General features: G+C 39.6%; 1 protein-coding gene across 2 annotated transcripts in view; it reads right to left on the bottom strand.

The window, feature by feature from the left end:
• Nucleotides 1–27,231, bottom strand: part of LRIG3 (leucine rich repeats and immunoglobulin like domains 3) — a 50,681-nt gene that overhangs the window by 14,506 nt on the left and 8,944 nt on the right. For both annotated transcript variants that reach the window (XM_010337260.3, XM_074402816.1), the window contains exons 4-11: nucleotides 7,613–7,744; nucleotides 6,942–7,085; nucleotides 5,792–5,935; nucleotides 5,280–5,423; nucleotides 4,741–4,884; nucleotides 3,755–3,835; nucleotides 2,598–2,669; nucleotides 288–359 (exon numbers count right to left, since the gene is read on the bottom strand). In XM_010337260.3, the coding sequence (XP_010335562.2) occupies nucleotides 288–359; nucleotides 2,598–2,669; nucleotides 3,755–3,835; nucleotides 4,741–4,884; nucleotides 5,280–5,423; nucleotides 5,792–5,935; nucleotides 6,942–7,085; nucleotides 7,613–7,744 (933 nt within the window). The remainder of the gene's footprint in view (nucleotides 1–287; nucleotides 360–2,597; nucleotides 2,670–3,754; nucleotides 3,836–4,740; nucleotides 4,885–5,279; nucleotides 5,424–5,791; nucleotides 5,936–6,941; nucleotides 7,086–7,612; nucleotides 7,745–27,231) is intronic.

A 27,231-nucleotide genomic window follows, 5' to 3' on the forward strand; every position in this document is an offset into this window, starting at 1 on the left:
GACTGAAATTTTAAATTTATCAAAAGTAACTTATAACTGAAAAATTACTACTATACTGAGTCACTGTACCATATGTGGTCCCACAAAGTTGCTCATTTAAAATAAAAAAAGAAACTCATTTCAACAAAAAGAACAAATCAACTCCTTTTTTGTTGTCTAGGATAACAATTAAGTAATGCTAAGAATGTGCCCGGCACTTTTCACAGATACATAATCTAGGGTGACACATCATACGACAGTCTTCCCCTCTATACTTTCAGGCTCGTAGAAGGAAAAGAAAAGCTTACAATTGCTGCAGTTTCTTCATTTGTGAAAATGCATTGCCTTGTAAAGACATGATTGCGTTGTCACTCAGGTCTCTGAAAAATCACCAAATCAAATGCATCAGGGCAAACCACCACCATTTTGCACTTTGGGAAAAAAGTCTGGGCCCACACTGCCCACCCCATTTGCCAAACAAATACTCCTCTCTATCTATGTGTTGAAATAGAGGATTGGGGCACCCCAGAAGAATCCACTACAAAGCTTGTGATGAAGAACGAGGGCATCTGCATCAGAGACAGGTTCTGTTTTAGTGAAAAAGATTCATTTTCTGTCATCATTCACAGGTTATTTCACTTCCTATGGCCCAAGCTGTTCCATTATTTTATTCTATGACTCTCTATTCAAATTAGTAACTATTAGAAACTTCTAAATATACAAATAAGTTTTCTCATAATTATGCTTTTAAAAAAGCATCATTTATACAGTATTTTTGAAGAAAGGCACTCAAGTGATTTACATACATTACTGCATTTATTCCTACGACAACCTAAAATATGATGGTATTACTACCCAGCACAAGAGGGGAAGGTAAGAGTTGAAACAATTATTTTCAATTCCAAAACCTATGGTTTTAACCATTAATCTAATTCTGTCACACACAACTCACTAACATAAATGCAGTAAGATGTTTAGACAAGATGTAGTTGTTAAAACAAACAAATACTTCAGGCGGGAAATAATGAATGCACATTCTGGGCGAACTCTCTTTTTAAAGAGACTTATAAGCAGTCTGCATTAAAGTATTCACCGCAATGATTACCACACTGTTTTTCTTTACAGAGGTCAGAATATACAAAGGGAATACTGAGTGGGACAAGTGGCAAGAGAAGACAAAGAAAGAAGGGACCAGACACGGCCAGACAAAGAGGCTCGGGCAATCAAGGAAGATTTACGAAACTGAAGCAGATATTAATACTCTACTAATCCACTAAATCCCCTTTCCCAGAAATGGAATGGGCCAAATGACAAACCCTTTTGGCTAGTTTTCTTTTCAAAATAGTCGGTTTCAATAAACACTGCAATCTTGGTCCGCCCTTTCAAAACTCAGCTTTGTGGAATCATTCTGCTATCATTTGACCTGCCGCACTCACTGTCAGGAGGGCTCATACTCCCACTCTCCCTCAGCCTAACTGGTGCACTCAGAAGGTGACAATAAAGTGGTTTATAGATAACAGCTACATCTTCACTCTCAATATCCAGCACACATGGGAGAACCAAACATGTATTTTAAATTGTAACTTCTTTTCTCCTGGTGAACAGGTATTAAAACTTTTGGCTATAGGCATTCCTTAACTGTCAGAGTAGATACTATACATTACGTTGTACTTTTACTTTTTACTGTACAAGTGTAAAACATTCATCCACAGTTTTAAGGGGTTGGTTGGTTCCCTTAGTTAAAACATGCACGTTTTGATTCCTATCGAAGTTACCTAGCTTTCCTCTCTTAGTGGCTGAAAAATTCCTGAGCCCCTAAATGACATTTCAGAAAAGTGTGCCAGGAGGTGCTGGGAGTAGTGACAGAGATTATACAGGCAAGAGCAGCAGAGACTGCACAGGCAAGAGCTAGTGGGATATAAGGACACTGTGGAAGTAGGAACAGCTCTGAGCTGAGTACTGTTCCTGATGGTTACTAACTGACGGATCAAGAAGAAACAAAAGAAAACAACAAAAACAAAGAGAACGATGGTAAGGGGGTTGTACGTTTTATAATTAAACAACAAGAGACCAACAATTCTCAAAGTAGTGCTAAAACCCTACGTCACACTTAAGGATTGTGGAACATTATCTTTGTTCTTTAATATCCAAGTCATCTCCCTTAACTGCCCAATGGAATCAATAAACTCTTAGAACCTCCACTTAGCTTAACAATAAAGATAATAAGAGCTATTGAACTGTATTCTGATCAAAAATTGAATGAGAATATATGCGAAAAAGCGGCACAATACCCAACATATAGTGGATGAACAATATCTAGGTTTTTTTTTTTTTTTAAATTAATCACCATTCAAGGAAAAACAATTAAAAGCCCATTAAGGAGATATAGCTTTTGTCCTTAAATACAAAGGAAAGCATATACCGGTACACTTCTATAATAGGTAGGTAGGTAAGTAGGCAGAAAGAGAAAGAGATAGAAAGATAGGGAGATGTTTAAATGCGTTTTATGAAACTGGAAGGATGCCAACTAAATTACATTCTAGTTTGTTTTATCTTTCATGACACAGGAGTAAATAACCATCTTAGAGAGTCTGTTTAAGGTAAATTCTGCTACTCACAGATGCTCCAATGCATCCAAACCAGTGAAGGCTTTTTTAGTAATAGATCGAATCCGATTTCCCTGGAGTATCCTAGGGAAAAAAAATTACATTGAAACGGTTAATTTAAAAAGCCATTTTGGGGGTAGAACTCTCATAAACACAACTGCTCTTTAAATTATGGGTAAACAATTCCATTTTCTTCAATTAAACAATATATCCTGTAAAAACCTGTCCATGCCATCTATTTCAATAATATAGTTCAACATGGTTTTCAATGCATTCAACAAAGAGCCGAACAAAAATAGGCATTCAAAGAGTTACTCTGCTAAGTTAAATCACTGTTTTTCAGAGTCCTTTTAGGAATAGGTAGAGAATTTATTTCAAGTAAACAGTCTCAGAACACTAACAAAGCAGGTTAATAGTGAATGTTTTCTCCTTCTCCTTCTTCTCTGTGGATACCTTCATCCACAGGAGTTAAGGACTATAGAGAGCTCAATTTGAAAACTGCTGGCTTAAAACATGTAATCTGACCATCTGCAAGATCATTTTATGGCTAATTATAAGATGCTTTCATCCTGTTTTGCTTGTAACCTACCAGCATTATCAGTGGCTACGAGATTACTTCATCAAAAAAATTCCTGCGAGGACAGTACAACATTGAGGATTTTAAAACGTGGAAGTGCATGCACTAACTTTTACACAAAGATAATTCCACAAGTCTAGGCCCTCAGCAGAGTTGAAAATTATTAAGTGAATATTAAAGTAAATTACACACACTAAAGCAGGTGTCCACAAACTGCGGCCTCCTGAGGCCATTTATCGGGCCCCCCCCCGCACCTGAGGAAGGGGCACCCCTTTCATTGGTGGTCAGTGAGAGGAGCACAGTATGTGGCGGCCCTCCAATGGTCTGAGGGACAGTGAACTGGCCCCCTGTGTAAAAAGTTTGGGGACGCCTGCACTAAAGTGTTGAATAAAACACTTTCACCTAAGGAAGAAAAGGCTAATAATATACATCCCGCATAACAGCACGCATCTGGGGAGAGGATAAGGGGTAGTAACCACATTAAGCACCGATTTCCAATCTCTTCACGATACCAACTTGTATAGCTGACTTCGGTCAAGACAAAATTTTTAAATCAACGAGTGAGCTAAATTATGAGGCAATTCATACTCACAGCCGCCTCAGTTTGTCAAGCCCAGAGAAAGCGCCATTCATGTCTTCAATAGTCCAGGAAATTTCATTGTTCTTCAGATCCCTAGTTTTAAAAGAAGCATTCCCTTTAGAGTGATATGCTCAGAAAGCCTAATATCACTACCCGTGTGGCTTATCATTTGTAAAACATTTCTCATAACTCCCCCCATTATCTCCACCTCCTTCAAAATAATAGAAAACTCTTATTTCTTCAACTTATTTCTTACAACCCTGCCTGATTCCTTCAACAACATTTTAAGTTTTCCTCTAAAATCAGAAAAAGTTGACACTGGCCCTATTAATTCCTCTATCAAGATGACTACATTCTGAAAGATCTGAACAGTCTGAAAAATACATTAAACTTTAAAACCACTGTTCCAACCACAAACGCACAAGTTCGCCAAAGCATACAGCATGTCTTTCAATTATGTAATGCTTCAAATAGTGAACAGAGCAAAAGTTTCTGACAGAGCAAAAATCAAAAGCCTACTGCACAACCTTCAATTACCATTTGAGAAATTTTTCAAAGGTCAATTAATTCAACTCCCTTTTCTTTCTCTTAGGACAGAGATCAGGTTGAGGATATAACTGGCATGATAAACGGCATCTTCCTTCACTGCCCTTTGTAGACCTTTTTGCTCTAAGTAGTTTTTAATCTGCATTTTGTAAAGAAAAAAATTAGTGGACTTACACTTGTTTCCCTCTTATGCAGTTACCAACTTCTTGGAGACCCTGAGAAGGCTAACTGTAATCACCAAAGCAAACCGATCACTGTGCTTTTCAAGCCCTTTACAAAACACACATGGATGCAACAGATCCATTTTAATCAAACGGATCTGGGAAAGATTAAGACACTACCTCTGAGGCTGCACACATTTCCTTGACAACAAAGGAAATCTGCAAGGAGAAAAGTGGGCACATTTAGGAACCAATTAGGTTCATGTACTGACAGCAAAATGTGTAACTTACAAAGTCTTTAAACTGGAAAGCCCACGGAAGGCACAATCAGCAATGTAGCTGACTTTGTTGTTCCCAATGTGCAGTGTATTCAGTAAGCTCAGGCCAAGGAAGCTTGAATCATCTAACCTTGATAAGTGATTGAAAGTTAGGTCCCTGCAAAGAAAAGAGGAAAAACAACAAGACCTTTTATTTTTTTATTCAACACAATGACTCGTCTTCCAAAAGACAGGTACTGTACGAGCTACACTAATCCTTACTTTTAAATTCTGCTTTATTAATACCCAAGTAAATATTTCTAATCTCAGTAATTTTAAAAAATACATTCTCTTTACTTGAAAATAACCATCATTGCTTTTGCCAATGTGACAAAGGACTACAACAGCAGAACTGGCTTCAACTTATCACAACAAAAATAAGACTAGGTGGCATGTGAAAAAAGCTGTCACCTTGGAAACTTTGTTACGAAAATTTCACAGATCAGTGGTAAGAAGCTCATGCCCTGGCATGATCCCTGCTCTCAAACCTGAGGAGAATAAAAGGCAACTCACAGCTCACTAAGCTTCTGGCAGAACTCCCAGGCATCAGGGCTGATCCTGTTGATGGCATTTTGGCTGAGATGAAGTTCCTGCAGCATCAGCAAGCCGTAAAGCCAGCCTTTGGTAATCTCTGTTAGGTTGTTATGGTCCAGCTGCCTACATTTACAGTAAGAATCAAAAGTAGGATCAAAGCTTCATTATCTAGTCTCTTCAAAGGGGACATATGATTACAACCTATTACATATTCCTATTGTTGCTAGATGCTCAGCTTTTGTTATATGAAGACACCAGCAAAAAAAAAAAAAAACAAAAAAAACTATATATTCTTTTAATTTAGGTGCTTACAAATTCATGTACTTACAAATTCTCGATCATATTACCTGAATCAAAACTGAATACCAAATTATAAATAAGATTGTGGATTATGAGATTTTAACATAGGATTTCAAATAAGACTTACTGAATGTACACTAGCCCTCTGTGATCATACTACCTGAGTAAGGACTGTGATAACCAACACTTACAAAATTTCCATGTTGCTCAGCCCCCAAAAAGCTCCATCCATAAGTTTCGTGACTCCATTTCTTTGCATTTTCAGAGACTTCAGAGCACCAAGCCCTTGGAATGTCAGCCCATCTACGTTTTTGATCTTGTTTCGGTTCAATTCACTGCATTGAGTATCACAAGAGTTAGCTTATATGACAATTAACTTCTGGAGGTAGTGATAAAATGTGTCATTCCTACAATATAGTTAAACCAGTCGGTGTTCAATTACAGAGTGTTTTCAGTTTCTAAACATTTTTATTGCAAAGAATTTCAATTTGTTAAGCAGAAAGTGAATTTCCTACTGAAATGTGTCACTTGTTTTTGTAATAATGAAATACTGAAACTAGACTGCACTTTAATTTCTAAAGTCTTGTCTACTTAGTATAGACACAAACTAAAATTTGTTTTTAAACAATCCAGAATGAGATTATTAAATGTTATACTAAAACATGAAGTCTACCAAGGAGCAGGGCCTCAAGTTTATCCTGTACAATCTGCTTACAAGTTGGTTACTATTCTTTTTAGGTTTAAACCTTCTCTTTAAGGCAGTAGTTCTCAGACTTGGTTGCACACCGGACCTAACCTGGGAGTTCTAAAAATTTCTGAAGCCTGGATCTTACTTCCAGAGGTCCTAATAGAATTGGTCTAGGGTGTGGCCTGGGCAGCAAGATCTTTTAAAGCTCCCCAAGTGTTTGTAATGTGCAGCCAAGGTTGCACTATTGCAGGAGTCTGTTCACAGATCGTTCTACCATTATTAACAAGACAGATCTTTACAGCCACTTCAGCTATCAGAGCCTCCTGGAATTGCTGGTATTCTTCTCATAAACCACAGCTGTTGAGAGACCCCGGATTTCTTCAGTGCCACAATGGCACTTTTGTACTGGTGGTGTTCAACGATTAGGCTGTTCGCTCTCTCAGTAACAATCTAACGTCTTGTCAAGCAGCAGCTGGCACTAGGTGACATTTAAGGCTCTTTCCAATTTGGAGATTTTACAGCTCCAACTCTCAAAGAAAAGGTGGCTACATCCTTGTCCCTACACTCCTTTTGCCACATTGTAGATTTTAAGCTGTAGACACCAAGGGTTTGGAGGAGGTGAGAAACGGTATCTAAGAGGACATTTTACTTACAGGTGTTGCAGCTGGGGCAGTTTAAACATCTTGGGTGGGATAGCTGAGATTCGGTTCCTGTTCAGCTTTAACACAAGGAGTGTGTTGGCCAAATTGTCAAAATACCCAGGTTCCACTGATGTGACTCGGTTGCTGTTGAGATACCTGTTGAAAGTTTAAAGATGAGCTTCTCTTTCTGATTTATTTGCAAGTTAAAGTGGAGGCTATCTCTGTATTATTAAAGAGTCTCCAGGGAACCTAACCATCAGTAGAAACTTAAAATAATTACTCTTTAGGTCCTCAAGGACAGATGTTGATTAAGATTCACACATATTGCTGGGAAAAGAGTGATTAAAATATATGATGGTGGCAAAATTTTTTTTAGAAATAGCCACTTTTTATGACATTCACTTATTAATAAAACATAGCAATGGTCTGATTTTGACTGTTGTTTTAAAAATGAGCACTTTTCATACTACCTATGTTTTCTAATAAAAAATGTGTAATTTTTTGTAACCTAAAAATGTAAGAATAAAGGGAAGATTGTGATCCTTCAAGCTTACAGCAAATTCCAAGTCAATAAATTATACTTTGAATCCATCAATAGTAAAGTGGAGTTTGTTATATCTTATTTTTCCATTATAATATTTTCATTACAGGTCAAAGTTTTTGCAAAAGAAAACTTCACTTACAGATATTTGAGCTGTAGGGGTGGAAATGCTGTTTTGAGCTCTGAAATATTGTTGCTGCTAAGGTCCAAAGTTTCAAGAGATTGAAACTCTTTCAGATGTTCAGGTAGTATTTCAACAATCCTGTTTCCAGCCCTAGAATTGAAAGAAAGTACAGTTAACAGGGTTAACGGTGCAACAATCTGAAAGAAGAAAAATATTTTCTATTCCTGACTGGGGTTCTTCAGAAATATGAAACTGACTAATCTAAACAGTATTTTTGAAAGTTGAAAAGCAATACCATGGCCATTTTAAGTTACTCACTAAATTATAAATCATAATATTCTAATATATGAAAAACATTTCTGTGTAAATCTGGGGTACTGTTTAGCAGCTGTGGCTCTCTGAATGCTATGCACTTAAAGACAACCGTTTGATTTTCTTTATGCTGTTTTTCACTTTTCAAAAAAATCTGTTTTTATTTATTGTTATGTTTTGGAGACAGGATCTCACTCTGGCACAAAGGCCAGAGTGCAGTGACTTACTCATAGCTCACAGCAGCTCAAACCCCTGGGCTCAAGGGATACTCCTGCCTCAGCCTCCAAGTAGCTAAGGCTACAGGTGAGTGCCATCTCACCTCACTAATTTTTTGTACAGTAAGGGTCTCACTATGTTGTCTAGGCTGGTCTCAACTCCTGGCCTCAAGCAATCCTCCAGCCTCATCCTCCCAAAGTGCTAGGATTACAGTTGTGAGCCACATACTTCGCTATTTTTCTAAACAGCTCTTCCCGCTTCTCTCCTTATTAAATGGTACAGGAAATGCGTGACACCAATGTGGCATACCTGACGCTGATGAGTTAATTCCCTATTCCTTCTTCTTGATTCCTAATATCTTTCTAATTCTTCTCTTGAAAAGTGCCCATATTACAGGTGCCATTGAATTTAAAATACTTGTCAGATTGGGATTTTTTTCGAATCATGCGAGAGAGATCCCCTTTTCTTTAAGAAATAGCAAGTTTCAAGGAACTGCTATAGTCTTCAATAGCAGTAAATGTGCTCCAGGGCTTTCAATAGTACAAAAGCATCACAAAAGAGCACTCCAGTTTGAATAATCCCTTGGTGTAATTAGATCAAAACATGTTTTACATTCAAAGTCTTAAACATCAGACCATGATGTCCAGTATGGCTGCCACTAGCCACAAGAGGCTCTTTACATTTAAATTAATTCAAATTAAATGCTAATTTAGCTCCTTAGTCACAGTAGCCACATTTCCAGTGCTCAATAGCCATATACTCCTGGTAGCTATCAAATGGTACAGCACACATACAGAATGCTTCTACCAATTGTGTAAAGTTCTGTTGGTGTTATATTGAACAAATGGAAAGAAAGAAAAACAGGAAAAAAAAAAAAAGGCCATTCCAAAGCCCTTAAAAAGTCATCAATACAGTAACTCCCAAAGGAAAATGCAGCATTATATGACAATTTTGTTAGAAAACAGCAGTCAAACGGATGTGCCAGCCATCTTAATTGTCATAGCAGATCAGGTAGTTTGGAATTTTTTAGACCATCTTTTGGCAGGGGAAAATAACGGCAAGGTAGAAAGCATACCTGCAAATCTTAGACAGGTCTCCTCTTTACAATGCGAGGAATCATGAAACAATCTGAATGCTCTAAACAGAATTCTGTGTCTTATACAAGTCACACACTGGTGTTTGTACAGGATCTGAAGTTAATCTTCAATTAAAAGGAAAACTTACAAAATATACCTCGTATATTTTTTCGTACCAAAACACTGGATTTCTATGGTGTTCTGAGTGTATGAAGCTCTTCTGCATTATTATAACTCATCAGTCTCTCACTATCTCAGGAAGTTCCCAAGTGAGGTATACCTCTCACATATTTTCATAGAATCCTGTGCTGCATGCTGACATAGCACTTACACCGCTGGTCTTCTCTGCGATCCTGAGATATCCTTAGAAGCAGAATTCTTTATCACTCCTAGAATGTGTATAAAATCCAATAATGTTGAGGATCGATTAAGTGCCAAGCCCTATGCTCCACACTTTTCATATAGTATGCCCTTTAATCATAATAAAATTTCTCTGGTACAGACATTCCAAAACATTTTAAAACAAGGGCTTTTCACCTAACAAGTTCAAGCATTCCGGAGCCAACTCAAAGAATAAGCCCAGACTGTTCATTCCTAAAGCAATCCCTTAAGGCTTCTTTCATAGAATACAGAGTATGAAAGATACTCTGGCATTTCATTTCTCATACAGATGGGTACCTCCCTTGAAAAGGCTGCTACTTCCCACCTTGCAAAAATGCTGAACTTCTGGTTTTAAACTGATCTGGGAATCTACTCTGGCTGACTGAGCCATCATCATGCCAACACTAAGAATGCCCCAGAACAGAGCCCCTCACAATCTGTGCTCACCAGCTTTGTAGGTGAGAGGGGGCCCCAGGGCCTGCACGAGTTCAGCATCTACCAGAGTAAAGGTGGCTGACTTCCTGTCAGGTGCCACCTTCTTCACAAGACAGTAACAAAGGGAGAAAACAGGCTATACATTTTATCTTTAAACAACAACTTAAGAAAGCTTCTCGAAATATTGTTAAAACCCTTCTGCACAGTATTTTTAAGGACTGTGGGTGGACTGTCTTTTTCCAACTTTAAAGTACAAGTCATCAGAAAATCTAATGTCAGGTAACTAGCATAGACAATATGTATCTTAAGAGTCGAACTTTATGATAATAATAAAGTTTAAAAACAAGAGACGATTCAGCAGTCCTATGTACAAGTCACAAATGAATCTCAAGCCCTTCAGATTCCCACAGAGCCTTACAGACTTTTGTTTAGAGTCAAGTCAGCCGTGACCTCTGCTTTTGACCATTTCCCACATCTGGATTCGCCTGTGTATAAACTCCTTGATCTAGCTGTGAGGTACAGGGTAATGCAAGTGAGACAATTAGTCAATTCCTAGGTCCCGGAGATGGATTCCATCCAAGAGACAAGCCACAAGGCCTTAGGGTCAGGGTGTGTGGGTTAAATAAAACCACACTGCTCTAGGGGACAAAAGTTTTCTCTTAAATGCATAATCCAAATGTTTGCATTAGCAGGATGTCCTCCTACAAACACTGCAGTTGCTCTGAAGTGCCCCTCTCTCTATCCCCTCCCCCATCCCTAGCCCTATCTCCCTTCAAACTCTGCATCTGGTTTTGGTCCCCAGGCTGTCTGCAGCAAGTATAGCTACATTTGTATTTACCAACAACAAAAAACAAAACACTCAGCTATGGATGTGTGCAATAAATAAAGCAAATTAGTTTGGGGGCTAGGGAGCCCCACAGGTGTCTATCATGTTGGTCAAATAGGGCTACAAGTTAGATAACAGACCATACAATCTTTGGTTTATATATTCGTTTGTTTATAAGGTAATTATGAACAAGGTATTAAAACTGCCAATTACTTGAGTGACGAATAAAATTTTCCTTGCAGTAAAAGTATGCTCCAGCCAAAGCCAGCAATTTCCTGAACTGCACACCTCCTAAATTGCAGTGTGAAAGTGCTCAGTTATAGATGGAGCGTGCACAGAGCTGTCTTTGTCAGCACCGCTTCTCAGCACAAAAATCCCTTACAACTGCCAGAATAATAGTCCCTGTATCACAAAAATGTAAATCTGTCCTAATGGAACTGAATTAAATCCAAATACCCATTTCTTATTAGCTCTCAGACTAACTGGCAAATAACCACCTGATACCACACCAATTTAAAACAAACAAAAACTTGCTTTGTATCACTTAGAGGGCTAAAAATGGGAGACAACTACCTTAAAAAACTAAATTAAAAAATCTTTTTTATCATCTAAAACCCTCAAAAAAAAAAACCGTATTTCATGCAAATGGTCAAAAATATCCACTTTTAGAAGACAAAGATTCAACTCAACTCGAGCTTTAATTTTTCTCCAAATAGGAATAAATGCCAAACTTGATCAACACATTAAAAGGCACTGCAGTTAATTAATATTTTTGGCAGGAAATGTGCAACGCTTGAACAAAAATAAAACTCTGAATACCTTTTTCCATTACTTAATGTGGAAATGCCATCTTTCCATTGTTTAAAAAATCACAAATGAACTGAAACTATTGGAAGGTGTTTCAGCCTCATACAAATCCATCTTAGAGACTAGGAATATTCTGGTCTTCTATGTTTGTTGATAGTACAGCGAGTTCCACAGTTAAATAATTTCTGAAGTGAAGTATAATTAGTTCCTTGTGGACACACAGACCTGGGGACTTGGGCTGGTCAGGAACGCCAGATGGTTCCCTCAGGCTTCTAAGAGGCCACTGGAAAAACAGGAGTCCCAGGTATTTCGGCCTCCGCTTCTTGGGTCCAACGATAATGGTTTCATTTTGTGGCCAATTTCACTTTTCAGCCATCTTTGCCAAATACCTTTAAAATGCAGAGGCAAACATGGCTTACCATTTTCATCTGATGTTATTTAACTCTGAGAGTGCTGGAGTTCTACACGAACAAGATGGACATGCCCCTCAACCTCACAGAGCTTAAAGTCTAGTGGGGAGAGCAGCGGGCAATACAGGGAGGTAGCTGTCCACGGTGTGGTAAGCGCAGCGACAGGCAAGAAGAGTGGGCAGTGGAAGCAGTAGATAGACTTCCCTACAGCGGTAGGGAGAGTGCTGGGGGCCAGCAAAACTTCCCAAAGGAAGGGAAGAAACTGAGATCTGCAGGGTGAGTTAGCTCAGCAATGGACAGAAGCAGCTAGTGCTCCAAGCAGAGGCAAAGACCTGGGCAAGTGAGAGCAGACCAAGGCTTCCTTTGAGGAAATGAAGGAATGCCTGATGATGGAGTATACAGTGCATGGGTGGAGACTGGAGAAAGAAGAGGCTCAAGAGTAAGGCCACTGGAAGATGAGAGCAGTCAAGCTGGGCCCTGGAAACCACGTCAGGTATTTGGCCTTTATCTCAAGAATCAACTGTGGGGAGGGGGCCAGAGGATGTCAAATGATGGGGTGACAATATCACATGTACATTGTAGAATGGCTACTCTGGTGTCTGTGGGTGGAAAGACTGGGAGGAGGAGGGCAAGATCAGGTGCAAGGGCACCAGCAGGAGGCTCCTACTCCATGCAGGACAGATGACAGCACGATGATGGGCGACCTCAACGCCCAGTTGGGGGGTGAGGCACTACACTTCCTCTGGTTTCCAGGGCACATACTGTGTTTTCGCCTTCGCTGACATACAGGCTCAGCTCTTTCAGCTCTGCAGCCTCTGGCCACAGGGACCCAGTTCAGCTCTACTGGAGTTCTCATTCACTATCCATCACCACTGCATTTGGTGTTTCTGATATGGGAGGTTTTCTAAGACACAGGGTTCAGACTAGGGTTCCCCCTTGTTCAGGTATGAGATGCTACTGCCTGGAACAGTCTAATACTGGCATTTTAATTTGTCTGTAATGACTAAGAAAATGGATGAATGCATTATTCTCACATAACTGTGCTGGTTTGTTCTGATACTGTTAACACCTGCCTTGAATCTAAATCTGTACCAAATTAACAACAGCAAACTATAACTTATGAGGTTAGTGATATGACCAATTAGTGTGATGATTGGTTCTACCTCTTGATTCACTGTCATCTCCAGAAAGCATAAGTGTCTCAGAAGAACCTTCATGCTCTCTTAAGTGGATATAAATGGTGTTAGTTTAATTCCAGGGTCTGAAAGGAGAACCACAGAGTGAAATATTCTTCGTTAGTGAGGAACCAGAATATCACGTTTTCTCACACTGGAATTCCTAAACCAATCAAAGTACAGCTTCCCGTTAAATAAGAGATATCTGTCAATAGTTGTAGCTGTCACCTACCTAGTACACAAGGTAACAGGCAGCTTAAGACCTTGCAGCTGTGATGTGTAAGGACATGCAATCTAGGCAATTTAGAGAAGGTATCTGCATGCAGCATTTTCCTTTAAGAGGATGTGCACTGAAATTTAATGCGAAGCCATTTTTTATGTTTGCAATGCCGTCTTTCCTTAGAATGCATGACTCTAACCACATCCCGTAAGTCCAATTCAGTGATTGCACTAACAAATTGCTGAATCTATGGTCATTCCATACAAACAACCATCAAGCAAGCAGATTAAATGTATTGACTGGCACAGTCAAGCCTGGCCCCAAGGAAATACTAATTTCTATATATAACTTGCAAACAACCAGCTTAGCACCATTTATAAAGGAATTATAAACTGTTAAAGAAAACACTATGTTTTGTAAACACATTACAGGTCACTCATATTTCCAACAATAACCCCCACTCCCTTCCAAAAAGCTTCCTTCAAAACTATCTTGGCTGGAATAACTAGCACCCCATAATATCAGGCTACTTTGAGCAGAAATCTGGCAAGCAAAGAATTCCTCTCATACAGATTAAAAAAAAAAAAAAAACTGTCTCTGCTCATCTCTTTTCTAAAAAGATAATTAAGACATTTCATTAAAAAAACACATGTTTAGGCTTGTCCATTGGTATTGTGGTATCAAAGAGCAAAGCCAACTGAAGAAACTTTTGCAAGGAGACAGAAGAATTAAGGACACTAACCAGCAAACGAGCATTGGTATAAGAAGCTAAAGAGTCAATTCTTTCAGCAAAAAGCCAGGACAACCTAAAACATAATTATCCTTTGGTTCACAAACATAATAAAGATGGCTACGTTAATATTTTAATATAGAGGTCCTGCAATAATCAGTGTCCTAGTCACGCACCAGTCATAACACATGTTAAAAATGAAAAGAGAAATATGAGCCAATCTCCGTGGTGCACACACGTAATTCCAGCTACTTGGAAGGCTGAGGTGGAAGGATCACTTAAGGCCAGGAGTTCAAATCCACCCTGAGCAACACGGCAAGACCCTGTCTCCTAACAGCAACAACAACAAAATCAGTAAAAGAAATATAAGAAATAGGAGTCAAAAGCCCATTCACACCACATACAAAACAGCCCTGCTTCGATCCTCAAGTATAAATTCAAGCTAGTCCTTTATGTAAATGGAAACTCAAAAAGCAAATCCTCGAAGACAACAGGCTAATAAGATATTGAAAAATTATTTTAAGTACAATAACGATTGATTCTACCTTGATTTAGTAAGTTTTAAAAATGCTCCTATTTCTTTTTTGAGACAGTCACGTGTCGGACCACTGATGTGGTTTGAGTCTCCCCTACTGGCTTGTGATTTACTTCTGAGTGGAAAGAAGTAAGACGACTCTAATTTATCTCTGGATCCCCAGAGCTCAGGACAAAATGAATGGGTTCAAGACCCCAAAGTGAACAAACTAGAGTCCAGACACTCTAGATCAGCTATAGAATGCACCATTAAGGATTTATCTTAGCAGTTGCTCAAAATGCATATAATCAGAAAAGAGAATGTCCATTACTGCTGTCAGCCAGAAAGTGTAAACATAAAACTGTGATACTTTACATTAATCAACCTACTGATCAGATCTGACACAGTAACTCAAACTACAGCTCCCCAGAGAGATGACTTTGATTCTGTTCCTGATTCTGTGTCTTGATCTACTGCATTTTATGAACCTTAGTTTTCTCACCTGTAAACAGAGGGAAATAAAATGATCTTCCAGCTCTACTGAGTTGTGACTCTAGATCTGGATGACAAACACTGCAAATGACCAGATTTGCTGCAGAGAAGTCATACGACTGCATCATATAAACAGGGGAGCCTCTTGTAGAACCTACACTCCTTCTTGGGGGCTTTTTTCACCTCTCTCCTCTTGGGGGCCCCATTACCTGGATGCCTAGTCTTCTTTCTTGGTTTACTCCATTTTCTTGGGTTCTATCTTCCATTAGTTTTGCAAGAAACCATGTGTAAAAGCTATCACTTCATGTTTGGAAATATCTTTACAGGACTGACAATTTGGGTGTGTATACCTCAAGTTATTAATCTTTTTCTCTTAGGATTTTGAAGACACTGCTCATGGATGGTGCCAGCTTGGGGAGCCAGAGGCCATTCTGACTCTCTGCGCCAGTGTTTTGCAAACTTCAGCACACATCAGAATTGGTGGGCAGGGACTTCTGGAAGCCCAAACTGTTAAGCCCACACCTTCAGGGCTTCTGTTTCACTAGGTGTGGGTAGGGACCAAGGAAGCTGTATTTCTACCACGTTCCCAGCTGATGGTGTCCAGCTGGAAGCACAGTCCTCATAGAACCATCTTTGCCTTCTTTTCATTGAGATGTCACTCAGTAGGTCAGTTCAATCTAGAAATATATATTCCTCAGTTCCAGAAAATTCTGTTGTATCTTTCATAATTTCCTCCTTTCTACTTCCAATGACATCTCTTAGTAAAATTCCAGTTAGACAGGTGTTAGATTTTTCTAGTTCACCTTCCTATTTTCTCATTTTTTCCTGCCCTGATTTCCAGTCCTTTGTTTTGTTTTTTTTTCTGAGAGTTTTTTTCAACTTTCTCCCAACATTTTTATTACCTTTTTAAAGTGTCTGGTACTGTATTTTTAACTTTTCTGAATATTCCTTCAACAATTTTTTTCACCATGTTTTTCTAGTTTTGTGGACACAGTACCTTCTCTTTTCTCTCCAAAGTTATTAAATTTGTTTTGATCTGCCTTTCTTCTTCCATTTGTCTCGGATTCTCATTCTTCGTTTGTTTCAGACTGTGACTTCATTGTTAGAATGCTCTTCAAAAGTCTGATGATCACTGGGTACTCATTCATACTTAATAAAAAGCAGCACTTAAAGCCTCCTGAGGGCTGTGTGTGGTACTGGCTTACTGAATGGTGAGTGCCAGCACAGGTGAATGAGGGACCTATTTTAGGATGAAATGGCCACATGTCAGTTTCTGTGCATCTTCTCACAAATTCTCCAACCTCCAGTCTGGTGAGTACAGCTTGATTGCTACCATTTGGGAAGGCTAACAGGAAATAAACTGAGGGGAGAGGGTGTTGCCTTCAGTATTCACATTTGACTTAATTTTCCTGATTTCAGAAGATGTTGCCCTCAATCATAACCCCCTTCACAGCTGGGCTTGTGTCCTGAATGCCAGAGACTTTCTATGTAAGCTCTCCCAAAATTAAATTTCCAGATCTCAGTGTCATGGGAAAGGTATTTAATGGGCTTTAAGTTTTGGAGAAGAAATCTGGAGAGGTCTGGTTAGTTCTATTTTCCTATTCGAAAGTTTTAACCAATCCTGTTTGCAGTCCTACTCTGCACTCCTATCTTTATAGCTTCTCAGTTCCTGAGCAACTTTGAGGTTCTGCAGCACCTTTTTTTTTTTTTTTCCCCAAGGATCAACTTTACTTTTTCTCTCTTAAGTCAGTTATAATTTATCCATTTGCTTGCAAAATTTGTATGGCATCTTTCATTTGGACTGTATCCTCTATTCGTGTTCTCTATTTTCTCTTTGCTCCTGTTGGTATACGCTTTTTACTCCTTTACTTTTATTTTAAAGGGACTGTGGGAAAGAGCAGAGTGAAATAAATGCACTCAGGCCATCGTGCTTAATAGCAAGTCTTCAACAGATAGTCAGTGACTAAAAACAGGTTTTCTCTAAAGACCAAAATAAAACCATTATAAACTGTAGTCTGTTTTACAGGAAAAAAAAATCAGCTTAGATTTGTATATTTTTAAAATTAGCCTACATAAAGAATTTTCACTTCAGATGATAGTAGAAAACACTGCATCAGTTATCATACAGATGACCGATTCTATATAAACACATCCAGTTAAATTACCTGATAGGTATGGTTCACAGACCAATGGACTAGAATGCAGACACAGAGTGGCTTTACTTCACCCAAGTATTTATCTTGTCCTTGTGAATAAGACATAGAAAATGTGGTGACAATTATCATACAGACAGGTGAGTTCACATCCTTTGTTTTTATTCAGACTGACATTAACCTTTAGGGAAACAGCTAGTGGCAGCTACTGTGACCCTATGCTGTCGACATTTGTGTGAACATAGAGACGTGAATGATCAAGTGCAAATGCCACAGAACTAAAAGTGTAATTCATGTATTAGATGAATTGTGATCCAAACCTCTCAACGCACTAAAATAATGCTCAAAAAGCAAGATGAGAATTGAGCTGGGATAAGGCAGTGTTTTGGATTTTTAATCAAGGCTTTTTTTTGAGACAGAGTTTCGCTGTTGTTACCCAGGCTGGAGTGCAATGGCACGATCTTGGCTCACCGTAACCTCCGCCTCCTGGGTTCAGGCAATTCTCTTGCCTCAGCCTCCTGAGTAGCTGGGACTACAGGCGCACACCACCATGCCCAGTTAATTTTTGTATTTTTAGTAGAGATGGGGTTTCACCTTGTTTACCAGGATGGTCTTGATCTCTTGACCTCGTGATCCACATGCCTCGGCCTCCCAAAGTGCTGGGATTATAGGCATGAGCCACCACGCTCGGCCTTAATCAAGCATTTTTTACAAGGCCTGTTTCAAAGCAATTCTTATGAGAAGTGACAACAAGCTCAGTGACATCAGCTGACGACAAACTCAGTATGAGCCAATAACATAACATGGTGTTCAAAATGCTACTATAATGTTAAGCTTCATTAATGTCCAGTACTCTGGTTGAGAGGTGGCCCCACCATATTCTGTAAAAGTCAGACCACATCTCAGATATCTCGCTCTGGGCATTATGTTTCTACTGTCAGGACAGAAAGGTATGTGGTGGGGAGGATTTTAAGCCTCTAGACCTGCATTTTCTAGTATAACAGCCACTAGTTATGAGCGGCTATTTAAATTTACACTAAAAATTCAAAACCTAGGTCACACTAGCCACATTTCAAGGGTTCAATATTCACTTGTCTAGTGCCTACCACCATGTATAGCACAGATACAGAACATTTCCATCATTGAAGAAAGTCCCATTGGACAGAACTTGTCTATACCCATGCTATACAAGAAATGGGAATGAGAATTATGAGCCAGGAGAAGGGAAGGCTTTAAGAAAATCTTATATTTTAAGACTTATACAGAAAAGAGAATTATGAATAATTATTAATTATAATTAAGAGTAATTATTCTGCATAATTAAGAATTATGCAGAAAAGATAAGTTGTTCTCTCCAGCACGCAGAGTTATGACAACAGGTAGAAGATGAGGAAGGGTAGAGCTCTGCTTAATGTATAAAAAGTCCTAGCAATTAGAATTAGTCACTATGGAAAGGCTGTTCACCAGGAATGAGCTTTTGTTCTTACAAGTGATGAAGGAGAGGGAGGTCAGACAACCTCCCTTCCATGGATTTTTCCATAGAGAAAAATGTCTCTTCCGATTCCAAGTTACTAGAATTATATAACGGCACACTAAACTATCAACAAATGGGTTATAATCAGTTATGTAATACAGCAAGCTGTTCCTAACAACTTTCACCCTTTCTTTAAAATATACAAGGGGACTATATTGGGGAAGTTAAGAAAGGCCAGGGGAGAATAAGAAAAAGAGAGATTTATACAATTAATCGACTACTTCCCTGAGTCTGTAAACATCCACTCATCTTCGAAGAACTGTCCTCTATCCTAGGTTGATACCTCATGTGGGATCACAAAACATCTTATTCTTTAAAAAAAATAAATGCTCATTTTGATTCTATTTTATAATTTCTTATTTTAAAAATGGTTAAAATAGCTCATGCATGGTAAAACTGACAGTGGAAGTATGCCACGTTTATCCCATGCTGTATGATACCTGCAGCATGAATATTACCTTAACATTTCATTTTGCCTTCCACCTCACTCCACAGACTGCTCCAGCTGCTAGATAAAGCTATATGAGAGACAGGGAGACAGCAGGCAGGTGATTTTAAGTATTAGAAAGGAGGTGTTTATATTTATAATTGCCTTTTCTTTCATGTTTAAAATTTAGTACTTAAGCAACTTTCAGCCAAAGAGAGAGTAGGTGGTACTACCAGAGCTGTGTTTCATTGTTTTGGTCTCTCCGTCAAACTAGGGCCCTGAACCTCTGCCCTATAGAAGACACTTGAGAAACCAAAAAAGGAAGAGAACCAGGAAAAATAACTAGGCCAGGATAGAGACTGACACATGTTGAATCTTGCCATCCTAATCATGGAAAGAAACTGGCTGTAGCTTTCTTGTCTTGTCTCTCTTGGTAGAACAAGTCACCTTTTGGCACAGAGACGTCTCTTGGTCGAAGTTGTACCTGATACTTTAAAGCACCAACTGAAATGGCTATTAATAGAGTGAAGGTGAGAAAGGGCATGAGAATGGTGTAGGTTCAGGATAAAAATTGGTAACACAAGAGTTTTTGTGGCAAGCTATACTGAAAAGTCAAGTCAAGTACATGGGGATGAATTTTATGGGCTTCAAGAAACACCACAGAAAGGCTGCCCAAAATGGGTCATTGTCAAATCTTGGAAAAACCAAGTCTTATTAAGGAACACAATGGAAAGGCAGGAAGAGCAAAGTTACCCATATATATTAACCTAGACTAAACCATCCATTCATTCATCCAACAAACATGTACTGAGAATCCACCATGTGCCAGGCACTGTGCTACATGCCAGGGCTGCAATGGGGAAACGAACAGACATGATCTCAGCTGCTGCAAAATTTCATTTTGGTGGGTGAAACATTTTAAAGAATGACAGATAGATGAGTAAAAAATACAATTTATTATATGATAAAGCAGACATTATAATAAAGGAGATATAAAAATGTGTAAGGGGAAACCTAAGAGTCCGAGTTAAAAAGAGTGTAGGGAGGGTAAGTGTTCTAGGCAGCAGGGAAATGCATATGCAAAAGAACCCAGGGCTGGAACAACTTGGCACATTTGGAGAACTGAGGAGTGAATCCAGAGATGGCTCAATGGGCCAAAAGGATGCAGGTCATGCAGAGCATTACATGTCTTGAGAAAGATTTGTCTGCTCACCTAAGAGCAATGGGAACTGCTAAAGGATTTAAAGAACCAGGCAACAATCACAAATTTATGTGTTAAATACAGTCATTCTAAATTGAGAATTCAAAAACCTAGCAACCATGAATTCTGGGGACCAGCTTATAGTTAAACGTGAAGATAAACTTACAGTGTTTGTTACAAATACAGCTCTGTGTATAGTAAACTCTCTTTTATGTGTAAGTCATCTATAAACATTTTAAAATCCAATAAAAGATTACAACTTATCATATTAAGATGTTTATGTGTTTATTTTGTAAGACTTGAGCTTCATGAGTTTATTTCCATTAAACATAATATCTGGTTTGCATGTACTGGTGAAGGCTGCAGTCCCCTGCTGTGGTTTTAATTTCTGTCCTCTCCAAAACTCATGTTGAAATGTAATGCTCCGTGTGGTCCTACTGATAGGGCCTTTAAGAGGGGACTGCATCATGAACGGGTTAGTCCATCCATGAATTCATGGGTTAATAGATTAATGAGTTATCACAGAATGCGACTAATAGCTTTATAAGAGGAAGAGAGACCTGAGCTAGCATGCTCAGGCCCCCTTGACACATAATGCCCTACACGGCTTAGGGACTCTGCAGAGTCTTCAGCAGCAACAAGCTCTCACCAAATGAGGCCCATCAACCTTGGACTTCTCAGCCGCCACAGTAATATGAAATAAATTTCTTTTCTTTATAAATTAAAGACGTTTGCGAGTATTCTATATAGGTTTCTGCATAGGTTTCAGGTTTTCTGTTATAAGCAACAGAAAAACAGACTAGGACAACCTCTAACACAATGATGGTCCTTTACATCTGAAGAAAACAGCCCATTCATCTGCATCAGCACAGCACACGCTCTGGATAAATTTGGCAGTAAAGCCGGTCAAATTCAATGGGTTTCTCTACACTCAGTTGTAAGGATGGGATACGGTTTCTGTCCACTTAATCAAAGCAAAACTCTCCAATTTCCCCAGAAACTTAACTTCTAATTGTGGCTAAAGCTTCTCCTCAACTTCCATGATTAATAAGAGAAACTGATGACCACTTTCCAAATACTGAGTTATAAAAGTTTTGTTTTTTATAAAAAGTAACTATTTGAGCTCTACTGAACATTATTAAGAGATATCATCACTTGATGTGGACAAGTGGCTACCCTACCACGAGAAGTTCGCAAATACATTTAACACTTGCCTTCCTCTTCGCAACTTTACCTCTACATTGAGAGCATATTAAAATATCAATATTACTTTAAAGTTATGTTGAGTTTGATGGATTAAATAAACTCTGTGCCATGCACCCAAGCAACAGTCTCTCAAATAACTGTTTCCCAAACTTGTTTACTTACTGGTCTGATTTTTGGAATGTAATGAGGAATGCATGCTTATGAATGAAATTCTCACTTATTATGGTGCTGGGTTCCGTACATAAATAGCAGAATATTGCAGATCTGATTTGTGATCACTAGGGCCAACTCTACCCTATTCATCATTCATAAGCCAACGCTCCTATGACTCCCGCCTCATGGCCAGCTTCCCTTTATAAGAAAGAGATGTGGGCCTAACACACAGGAGGGCTCAGATCACTAACAGCTCCAGGGGTCAATGGATAAGAGGCAATTGGCAAACCGTAATTATTTATTATCAAGGCCGTATCTGTTTTTATCCACTTGATTTTGACAATGAAATGACTTTAATGAATGAAAATGAATGACTTTTTCTTTAATGACTATCAAAGAAAAAGAGAAAAGCAGATTCTGTGCTTAACTGTAGTCATTTTATTCCCCTGCTTAAAAAAAAAAAGTCTTCAATGACTCACCAAACACGCAAACCACCCAAGCATGGAAGAGGCTTCCTGAGCTGATCCTTACCAACTCACACAAGCTTCCTTCCTTCTCCACCTCACTTCCCCTCACGCTCCACACATCCTGACACCCATGTTCAGGCACAGGCACGGGTATACTCCACTGTCCCGGACACACCCGGCTTCTGCTGTATCTTTAGTGTCTGTCTTCTCTCTTGTTCAGAGCACCTTGAAAGTGGAGGCCAAATCCTATTTTTCTTTGCTCCCTAGCACTTAGCACACAGCAGGCATTGTTGCCAGGCATTCTGATGAGCTTGAAATTCACCTTATAGAGACACAAGCCCTCAGGGTACAAATATTGTTATTATTTATAATTGAGTACCCATCAAATTTTAGAACTATTTGAAGAGAGTAGACGTTTTCCTAAAATTCACCCCCAAAGCAAAGTGCTTTTTCCTTCCCTCACCTCGTGCTGGCAGGATAATGTTTCTAAATCCTGCATTCCTCCCGTGACCCTCCCACTCAAGAATCCACTTTGGCCCACTGCCTCCAGTCTCTGCTCCTCTGCCAAGCCCACCGCAATGCAAAAGCAGCAGCTGCTGCCGCTCACACTTCCAGAACTCTTTCATGTACATTATGCCATTTGATCCTTTACCGGAACCATGGGAGAGAGATGGGCAGACATCTTAGACTGTTTTCACAGATAAACAAAGAAAAGTTAATTAAGTCTGCCTAAGGTCAGACAGGTTAGTAGTGTGAGACGAGACGAAAACTCGTGCGACTGAGTCCCAATTCCCAGCTCAGGTCTCTCTTCCACTGTATAAGGGCCATGATTTCTCTTGTCTACTCAATCTTTTTTTTTTTTTTTTTTTTGAGACAGAGTCTTGCTCTGTCGCCCAGGCTGGAGTGCAGTGGGGTGATCTCGGCTCACTGTAACCTCTGCCTCCCAAGTTCAAGAGATTCTCCTGCCTCAGCCTCCCGAGTCGCTGGGATTACAGGAGCGTATCACCATGCCTGGCTAATTTTTTATATTTTTAGTAGGGATGGGTTTTCACCATGTTAGCCAGGATGGTCTTGATCTCCTGACCTCATGATCCGCCTGCCTGGGCCTCCCAACGTGCTGGGATTAGATGTGAACCACCGTGCCCAGCCAATCTACTTGATTCTTAATGGGCACTTTCTATGTATCTGAGACTGTAGTGGGCTAAGGGGACTGAGAGCTCACTAAGATAGAAGTCCGACCCTAGAAGGAGATGTGTGACCATGCCATTAGAGACTACACATGCTGTGCCTGTAGAAGCTTCAAAACTGGAAAAGACAAATCATCATCCTTGGGATTCTACAATAACTATAGTTCATGCCATGCAAATTGCCAATACTCCCCACCAGCCAGTATTCATCTCTGTAGCACAGCGATGGGCATGACTGTCCAGCATCCCCAGAGTATCTCCAATATAGAAGGATTTCTGATGCAGTGGAACCACATCTCACAGCAGTAGGTTCCAAGCCAGCAGATGGGGGAAACATGTATCATGATCACACCCCTGAAGATCTCTTATGACACCTGCAAGGTACTTTATGTAGACAGTCTTCCTCTCTCAATGAACCTACCACGGGCAGTTTTCCTTCAGGGTGGGAACAGATCGATCTGGGAAGAGGAGGGTTTTGTCATTATTGTTTTGCATTTTAAATTTCTAGTTCAGGGTCTGTTAAAGTAGTTCAGAAGTGTGAAGGGCACAGGGGCTATGAAAAAAACTGTATCTCTGAACACCAAAGTCACCCTCAGTGAGCTGAGATATTCACACTCAGAGAGGCATACGGGAGGCCGGGCGCGGTGGCTCACGCCTATAATCCCAGCACTTTGGGAGGCCAAGGCGGTGGATCACGAGGTCAGGAGTTCAATACCAGCCTGGCCAAGATGGTGAAACCCCATCTCTACTAAAAATACAAAAATGAGCCAAGTGCAGTGGTGGGCGCCTGTAATCCCAGCTACTCGGGAGGCTGAGGCAGATAATTGCTGGAACCCAGGAGGCAGAGTTGCAGTGAGCAAAAATCATGCCATTGCACCACAGCCTAGTGACAGAGCAAGAGTCTGTCTCAAAAAAAAAAAAAAAAAAAAAAAAAAGGCATATGGGAAAGGGAGCTTTTATTTCCCACCTCATACATACTCTAGGGCAGGCATGCACTCACTGGCTAGAGTGGTGAGCTGAATCCTTGTGTTAAATTACTTCTCTTGTCCTTTTTTTTCCTTTTAATTATTATTGCTATTGTCAGAATTTATTATTTTCTCAAGTGTGCATAACTGAACACAAGTTAAGTAAAACACAGGTATGCTATTGCCAATGTAAATCTTTAGCCACTGGTTTAAACTAAATGGCTAGAAGGAGATCTGTCTGAATTATGTTTACTATGGCATGTGGTTACTCCATGAATATTACTTAATTCACACATTAATTAAACACTAACTTATGCCATATACCTACATTAAATGCTAGGGTAAAGAAGAGTTAGCTATAGAGGCCTCAAAATTCAGCAGAGGAGAAAAATAGAAACAAAATTATTTCATTAATGTGTAAGTTGGATATACTAGGTGGGATGGGCCTGAATGTGGCAGGGAAGGCTTAGCAAGATGACCCAATATCCCCAGACACACACACAACTACCTCCCTCACCCTCAGTCCCTGATTCTGGTATCTTCCTCCCGTGGCCCTTTCCCTACAGCCCCATTTAAAACTGCAAAACCCCTCTTTGCCCACACTGTCCCGACACCTCTTCCCTACTGCTTCTCCCCAGCACGTAACCCCTCTGACCATATCTCTTATTTATTTTTTGTGTTTCTCCTTCTACGAGAAGGTCAGCTCTATGAGGGCAGGGATTCCTGTCTGCTTTCTGAATCCTAACCTTAGAAGAGCATCCGGCATAGAGCAGGATTTGGTAAATAGGAGCCTTTCCTGACCATGCTCAAGAACAACTGCCGGAGCTCTCTAATCTCCTCATTCTCTTTTCCTTTACAGCATTGATTATGAACTAGTGTTATCTTTTGATGTGAATTTACTTATTTATTTTTCTGTCCTCACTAGAATGGAAGCCTCAGGATAAGAGGGAGTTTGTATGCTTTTTCACTGGGGTGCCCTAGCACTTAAAGGAGGGCTTGGTACATAGCAGATACTCAATAAATTCAGGTGAATGAATCGTCATCCTTATCACAGCTCACATTCACTGAGCACTCAGTACATGCAAGACAGCTTTACCTGTATTCTCTACATCTCACAGCAATTCTGTGAGATAGACACCAGTATTATTCTCATTTCAGAGATGAGGAAACACAGTCAGTCAGTAACTTGCCCAAGGTTACAAACCAGCAGTTAACTTCAGGCCACCTGACCTGAGCTTTACTTTTAACCACTATTCTAATGACGTGACTTCACTGGAGAACAGGCCACCGTGGCTTCTCAATTATCACATGATCTAATTATCTGCCCCTCTAAACCATCCTCCTGCTACCCTCAGGGGATGTGCCACACGAAAGCCAGTGTGACATGTTCAAATAGCAGATATGATCAGGTCACTCTGCTTTACATATCTTGAATGGCTTTCTACTGGTAAGTCCACGTTTTGGTGTCCTGCCAGCAAAGGTAACCAGTATTTATAATAACTTCTCTGGAATGATGACAATGTCATCTCTGGAAAGATAATGATGGACTATAAAGACAATGATGGACTAAGAAGAAATGCTCTACTTTTGAGATAAGAAAAAAAGAGAAAAGGTTTACTTGATTATGAGACTGGCCCTTAGCAGTAATTCTAGAAATATTTATGGAATATCTGATTAGAATATTGAATATGTTAAAAGGGATACTCTTGAGTCCCACCGAAATCTACTAATTTAGAATCTGTAGGGATAGTGTCTGAGAATCTACATTTTTAACAAGTACCCTAGGTGCCTCTTTGACAATCACTGACCTAAGACTCTTCAACCCTGGGACTCACCAGGCAAGCATCTGCATGCCAGGAAATATTATATAAACCATTAGCATCACAACTAGCTCTACTTCATAACCAACAAGGTTCTTTTCTTCAACAATGTTGTAGAACTCACGGATTCAAACTTCCCTAACCCGTAGCACAGGTTTCAATCACGTCCAATGCTTGAGCAGGTCATTCCACATCACACAATGCCAGAATCTGTATATTCATAAAAATCAACTCCCTTATGTAAGCTAGGTCAATAGAGTTTTACTCTAAGATATGTTCATTCCAAAGATCATTCTACTTTTGAAAAAATATGTCATCCTGCTATAGCTAGCATATTGTGAGAGAAAAATTTAAAAAACACAAGTCATGCCTTGCCCCTAACACACGGGTTGACTTCTCAGCTAGTTCTGTGTGGGATTCAAAGGAAAGCATGTCTATTTGAGTCTTCTACATGCTAAAAGGTTCCTAAAAAGGTTAGAGATGAGCTTTGTTAATGGAGCATTATCCCAGATTGACATCATCCCAGATTCCCTGTTATTATGAATTCAGGTCCCTAACTGAATTCATCTCTACCCTTTGATCTAATTATCAGCTCCTGGCTCCTATAACTACGAGAAGACAAAGTTCTCATCAGGACAGTCTTCTCCGCATGCAGCCCCTCCAGCTGGGAGGTGTCGTCATGGCATAGAATAGAAACAGTATGGAGCAGTAAAATTAAATCCTATGGTTAAGACTTCAACTAATTACTCATTTTATTTAAACACAAGTTTTCAAACTATTTAACCTGTGCAAATAACTCATAAAAATGTTTTCCTCTGCAAAATGTAAAAGACACAAACAAAAAACCACAAAAAAACTCTTAGTAATATGAAAGTCAGCCAGACACAGTGGCTCATGCCTATAATCCCAGCACTTTGGGAGGCTGAGGAG

This window comes from Saimiri boliviensis, chromosome 7, assembly GCF_048565385.1.
Source record: "Saimiri boliviensis isolate mSaiBol1 chromosome 7, mSaiBol1.pri, whole genome shotgun sequence".
NCBI lineage: Eukaryota > Metazoa > Chordata > Mammalia > Primates > Cebidae > Saimiri > Saimiri boliviensis.